The 6,666-nt window shown below is 39.5% G+C and overlaps 1 protein-coding gene across 1 annotated transcript in view; it reads right to left on the bottom strand.

Moving 5' to 3' along the window:
• Positions 1 to 239: 239 nt before the first annotated feature.
• Positions 240 to 6,666, bottom strand: part of lmbrd1 (LMBR1 domain containing 1) — a 51,195-nt gene continuing 44,768 nt past the window's right edge. Inside the window, exons 15-16 of the mRNA XM_053436290.1 lie at positions 2,130 to 2,221; positions 240 to 1,775 (exon numbers count right to left, since the gene is read on the bottom strand). Coding sequence (XP_053292265.1) covers positions 1,665 to 1,775; positions 2,130 to 2,221 — 203 coding nt within the window. The 3' untranslated portion in view covers positions 240 to 1,664. The remainder of the gene's footprint in view (positions 1,776 to 2,129; positions 2,222 to 6,666) is intronic.

Below are 6,666 nucleotides of genomic sequence, written 5' to 3'. Positions count from 1 at the left end.
ACTTGAGCATGTAGATGGGTCAAACTGGGGATCGAACCACCGATCTTAAGGTTGGAGAGCGACCACTCTACCCCTCAGCCACAGCCGGCCAATATGAAGAAGGGTTTGCTGTGACACTCATGTTTGCATGTTAAACCATTCATACTTAAGAGTTTGTGTAAGGGAGACAATCATGTTGTGATAAAAAGACAATTCTCAACGCAAAATTTATACCGAATAACGATTATGACATGAGGTAGTGAAAAAAGAAAACATGTTGTTTTATTCATTCTCTTAACGGGCTTAAAATTGTTTTATTTCTTTAAATACAGATTTTCATTCAGTATTGACACAAGTTTCACAACAGCAAACGTTTCAGCCAGTCGCAGGCGGTGACAGTGTGTCGTGGCACATTCCCAGCTGATGGCTCAATCAAAGCCCTTCTTCAAAAAGGAAACTCAGACTAATATCGCAAATAAGAAAAAAAAAGAGAAAAGAAGAAAAACTCACTGAGACTTAATTTAGGGTAACATGCATTGAAGTGTGTGCCCATCATGCTACTGCACATTCATGAGGCACTCATGTTTTCTTTCCAAATTAAAACTAAATCATTCACATTGATATTTTCTGTGAGTTTGTAAATTGATATTTAACATATTGAATTTGACACAGACTGTTAAATATATTGGCATGAAGTCACATATACGTGTTATAGATAAAAGCCATTAACAGTTCTATGTCACACGCCAGCTGCTGATAAACTCTAGAGGGCTGAGCCAAAAACACAAGAAATATCCTTAATTAAAAGAAAATTACAGCCATATCTATCAGCAAAAAGCTGTTGAACCAATTTGATTTAAAATCCAAAATAACTTAAACCTTGAAAACATAACAGCAACAGTTGGTCCTTTAAACGTCATACACAGTGCAGTTACGCAAGTTCAGCAACATCTGAATAAATAAGGGTTTGAAACTGCAAAAAACTAAAGACCGGTGGAAAAAAGCAGCGAATCCACCAGAAATATATTCATCCTCAGATTAGAACAAGCAAAATAGTGTCTGTCAATGTTACCGCTGACACTTATCGTTATTTGTTATACCAATTAGGTTTTGAGAAAACAAGCAAGAACAGCAGTCCATGTAGACACAATTGTTTTCGGTGTTTTATCTTAAAGGTAAACTGGAGCTATAGATATTTTCATAAAGTAATCATTCAAAGTTTCCAGAAAGTGCTTAGAGACAGAAGAAAAACTGATTTTATTTGAAGGCTAAGCTCTGTCTCCAAATAAAGCTCAGACGTTTGGAGGCAGCCCATGACTGTGTCTCTGCTGCCGTAATAATGTGTCTCTACCAGTAGAAAAATGACCAATTTGTGTCAGCTTCAAGCTGTTCAGAAGTGAATTCTCAAGGTAGGATTGAGTTGGAGGACCCTCCCTGAATCCCAGAGTCATCAATAATATCGACAGAGAAAGACACAACAATCAGTCTGCGTGCTCTCATTAAGGGGGAGTGACGCGTCGACTCAAAACGAGGCTGGAATACACAAAAAACAACACTGCAACCACTCCTTAAGACCAAAATACTTAGTTACGCTCATTTGTTTGTATTTGTTTATGTACCTTCGTGTCCCTTTTAGTTGAGGTGATCATATCTTTAAATCAGATCAAGTGACTACTCGTTTTTTTTCAGTGCACATATTCATCGTCACTTATGTCTGAGTCGTCGGCCTCCACCTCTCCTTCAATCACAGACTTCTTCCCTCTGCAGCAGGACACCACCAGGCCGACGAGGAACGCCTACAAATAATAAGCAAAGCAGACGGATCATTTGTTAGAATGCACCGTGAAAAAACAAGTGAAGAGGTAATTCAATATTCTCACTGAAGAGATGAAGCTGTCTTTGGTGTCAGAGAAGCCTTTTCTAGAAACTTTCTACTGGAAATAAATTAAATGACTAGCGTCCTTTCAGTAAATAACTTGGATTTGGACTCAATTAAATGTTTAATTGTTCCTAAAGCACACAATACTATTACTCAACGCACTGTTGCGAATCGCTTTTGCCATAAAATTTGAATAATCCAACCGGTTGGAGCAGCTGTCCCTCCACTTAAAGTCAACATTAGTATATTGTATTCATGTTCCTGTACTTACCCCAATAAAGGCCCAGTTACCAAAGTAGTAGATGGTGCTGAAGAACCAGAACTTGTGCAGGAAAAGATAGGATCTTGTCACTGTGCACTGATCTGAAAAGGACAGAGAGAAGACAAGAATGCTTTCTTAAACCCTACTGTTTGAACAAAACAACTAGAATAAACATGTCAAAAAGATATTGTTCAAAAGTAACAAATTCACAAATACTAATATATTTAACACAAGGTGGTTGATTGTTTCACATATTTTAAATCCAGCCTGGTACTTTTCCACTAGGTATCTGTTTCAAAGTTAAAGTGAAATGTTGGCATTTTTATTTGTCCTGCCTTTGAGAATATATTTCCCCATTCTGAGACCAAGTGGAACACATATTTGTTTCCACTCTAGTATTTCTCAGGTACAAGGTTTCTGCATTACACCAATAAAACAGAAAAACATATCTTGAAAAACACAAAACCATCAAAGTGGTCTTAGAGAGCAATGAAATAGTTATGGATTTCATCTCAGCAGTATTTTAAATTATTAACCTTGGTATATTCTTGACATTGGGGACAACATTCATGTTTTGCTTTCACTTAAGAGTTTCTACTATGGGTTGCCAAGTTCAGCTTTCAATCATTTTTTATTCATAATATGAATTCTTCAAAAACAGAAATATCTGAATTTTTTTAAGGATTTAAACTAAAAGAAAACACACTGAACATGCACAAAATTGGTTTTAGCTCTAAAACCATGGAGATAAAAAGTGTGAAAACTTTGCCTTTCTCAAACACAGGAAGTATTATCCCTTGGTATATATACAGTATAAACATTTATTGTATCTACTGCAGATTTGTGACAAATTGCTATGATTCAAAAATATTTCAGCCAATGACTGATTCAAGAAACACGGCAATATACGTGTAAATGTGTTAACAAAAAAGTTACGACATCACATCATCCTAAATCATCCCCCCACTGAAAGGTTTTCCAGTGTTTTGATGAACTGGTACAGAAACGCTTGAAGAAGGAAAGCAATCATCGTATAAAGTAAGAAAAAAGAGAGAGGGTGGCGGATGATGGAGAGAGAGAAGAGTGATCGGGAAGAGGTGAAAGAGTAGTGGAGGAATAAAATAAGACAGATACCCAGAGGAATCATGGGCGAAGGAGAAATACGACATGTAACAGTAACTTTTCTGTGGTGTGAAGTTTCATCCTGTGAAATAGCACTGGTCAGATAAAACGTCACACCTCTATAGTGACTGTGGTTATAATGGCAACAGTATAGAACTTGTTATACATCTGTTACAAAGGGGTGTGTACACAGTTAAAAAAATAGGCTATTACTACATGGAGAATTTCCTCGAGCAGTTTTGTCACTCTAACTAAGAAGGACAACCAGACTTCTGAAAAAAGGAAAGCCATGTCACTGTCAGTGTGGATGTGGCTCAACCAATTGATAACACTGGAACGATGTCAAATCTAATGGAGGCTTGCATCGAACACATCCAACATTACTTGTGGAAAAGTCTTAAGTCACAAGCAAGGACACGTATGAAGAAACAAATAGAGATGAAGGTGAACTGGCGGTTGAACGAGACATATAATGGTCATAAACAGGTTCACCATTTTAATTTTGGTTATTACATGCTCTACTGTTCGGAAAACAATTCACTCACAAACCACAATCCATTGCTACAGCTCCTCTTGTCAGCCTCTGACTAAAATACAAAAAATGCTGAGTCTGCTCTGATTGGCCGGCTGGCCCACTCTGCTGTGATTGGTCAACTGCTTCCAGTGTGTGTAGGAAATGTCCGTCCTATCTTTACCTTGCTTTGTTAGAGGGTGTGTCAGACCAGCTGCTAGGCATGCATTATGCAAATTTCCTGGAGGTATTGGCCTGACGACTGTTTCAGGAGCTCCAAGAGCAGTTCTCCTCCCCCTGTACCAGATACTTTGGGGCTTTTAACTTTACAGATCTTTTAAATACACAAAAAAAACTAAACAAGACACTACCAAATTAATCTCAGGTTCTAAACCAACAACCTGTATCTTAGATCCCATTCCTACCAAATTACTTAAAGAAATTCTGCCCCTAATTGATAGTTCGTTACTTAACATCATCAATCTGTCATTATCATCAGGTTATGTACCACAGTCTTTTAAAATAGCTGTCATCAAACCCCTACTCAAAAAACCCACCCTAGACCCAGAGGTTTTAGCCAATTACAGACCAATATCTAATCTCCCCTTTGTCTCTAAAATCTTAGAAAAAGTTGTTGCCAATCAGCTGTGTGAGTTTCTCCGGGAAAATAATATATATGAAGACTTTCAATCGGGGTTTAGAGCCAATCACAGTACAGAGACAGCCTTGGCAAAAGTCACTAATGACCTTTTAATAGCCTCAGATCAGGGACTTGTGTCTGTCCTCGTTCTGTTAGATCTCAGTGCAGCATTCGACACAATTGACCATCAAATTTTATTACAAAGACTCAAACAGTTAATTAACATTAATGGAACCGCCCTTAACTGGTTTAAATCGTATTTTTCTGATCGCTCCCAATTTGTGCAAATTAATGATGAGTCATCTGTGCGCACCAAAGTTAACCATGGTGTTCCGAAGGGCTCTGTGCTCGGCCCAATTTTATTCTCATTATATATGCTTCCACTAGGAAACATTATCAGGACACACTCGGTAAATTTCCACTGCTATGCGGATGACACCCAGTTATATTTGTCAATAAAACCTGAACAAAGTAATCAATTAACTAAACTTCGAACATGTCTCAAGGACATAAAAACCTGGATGACCCGCAATTTTCTCTTATTAAACTCAGACAAAACAGAGGTTATAATACTTGGCCCCAAACACCTTAGAGATGCATTATCTAATGATATAGCTGCGCTAGACGACATTGCCCTTGCTTCCAATGAAACCGTCAGGAACTTGGGAGTGATCTTTGATCCTGATTTATCCTTTAATTCTCACTTAAAACAAATTTCTAGGACCGCTTTTTTCCACTTACGTAATATTTCCAAAATTAGACATGTCCTTTCCCAAAAAGATGCAGAAAAACTAGTCCACGCCTTTGTTACATCGAGACTGGACTATTGTAATTCATTATTATCTGGCTCCAGCAGTAAGTCGTTAAAGACTCTACAGCTTGTCCAAAATGCCGCAGCACGTGTCCTGACGAGAACAAAGAGAAGAGAGCACATTTCTCCAGTATTAGCGTCGCTACACTGGCTTCCAGTTAAATCTAGAATAGAATTTAAAATTCTCCTCCTCACCTTCAAGGCCCTTAATAATATGGCGCCTTTTTACCTTAAAGAGCTGTTAGTACCTTATAAACCCGCTAGAGCACTCCGCTCCCAGAATTCAAGCCTACTTGTCGTCCCTAAATTCTCTAAAAAAAGAGTAGGAGCCAGAGCTTTTAGCCATCAAGCCCCTCGGCTGTGGAATAATCTACCACTTTCAGTTCGGGAGGCAGATACCATCTTTTCATTTAAGAGTAGACTCAAAACCTTCCTTTTTGATAAAGCTTATAGTTAGAGCTAATTAGTGCGCCAGAACATTACTTGTTCTATTTTATGACACATGACACACGGAGCTTCTCTTTCCAGCTTCTCCTTCCTCTTCTCCATCCCTGTCCCCCTTCCCCGGAATCCCTTTGCTTTATCACCCGCAGATCCAGGGCCTCTGTGGCCGCACCATGGATTGCGGTTTGTGGATCGTACACCGGGGGTCGCGGTGGTGGATCCATTGTGGCGGATTCTGGGCTGATCGTGGTGCTGGTGGCGGACCCTGTGTCGCGTTGGCATTGGGCACGGGCGGTGGACCAGGACCGTGGTGGTGGCTTGTGATGGGTCCTGGTGGGCGGCGGTGGACGGTGACTGAGGACTGGAGTGGCGTCTGGTCTGGATGGTGGATCGTGGTCTGGATGGTTGCTGACCATGGACTGTGCTTGCAGCGGGACTGCTTGGCATGTCATGTTGGGGTTGTCCTTCGGGATGTCTACCCTCATCAAATGCTGCTAGAGACTTTAATCTTTAATCTTGAAGACTTTAATCTTGATGATGTTTTCCTGCACGTGGCATCTATTGCACTTCTGTCCGTCCTGGGAGAGGGATCCCTCTCATGTGGCTCTCTCTGAGGTTTCTACATATTTTTACCCTGTTAAAAGGGTTTTTAGTAGTTTTTCCTTACTCTTGCTGAGGGTTAAGGACAGAGGATGCCACACCCTGTTAAAGCCCTATGAGATGAATTGTAATTTGTGAATATGGGCTATACAAATAAAATTTGATTGATTGATTGATGACTACAAGAAGTAAACTAATCTCTCCTTGGAGGAAAGGTTATGCATGTAACCCACATTCTCTGAGGAGGTACAATGAGCCAGAGTGTACATAAATTATAAAAAAAATGAAATGTGAAACGGGTAAAAAGCAATAAGTTCTAAATGTAACTGATTTGAACCTGACGGTGACCTCTATTGTTTGCAATTATCACAAAGCCCATTTCCTAACTTATCCTGTGGCTTTTTTCCTCAAATGACAT

Source organism: Pleuronectes platessa, chromosome 12 (assembly GCF_947347685.1).
Source record: "Pleuronectes platessa chromosome 12, fPlePla1.1, whole genome shotgun sequence".
NCBI classification, from domain to species: Eukaryota; Metazoa; Chordata; class Actinopteri; order Pleuronectiformes; family Pleuronectidae; genus Pleuronectes; species Pleuronectes platessa.
Note: the sequence above shows the minus strand (reverse complement) of the source record. Positions and strands in the feature narration are given on the sequence as shown.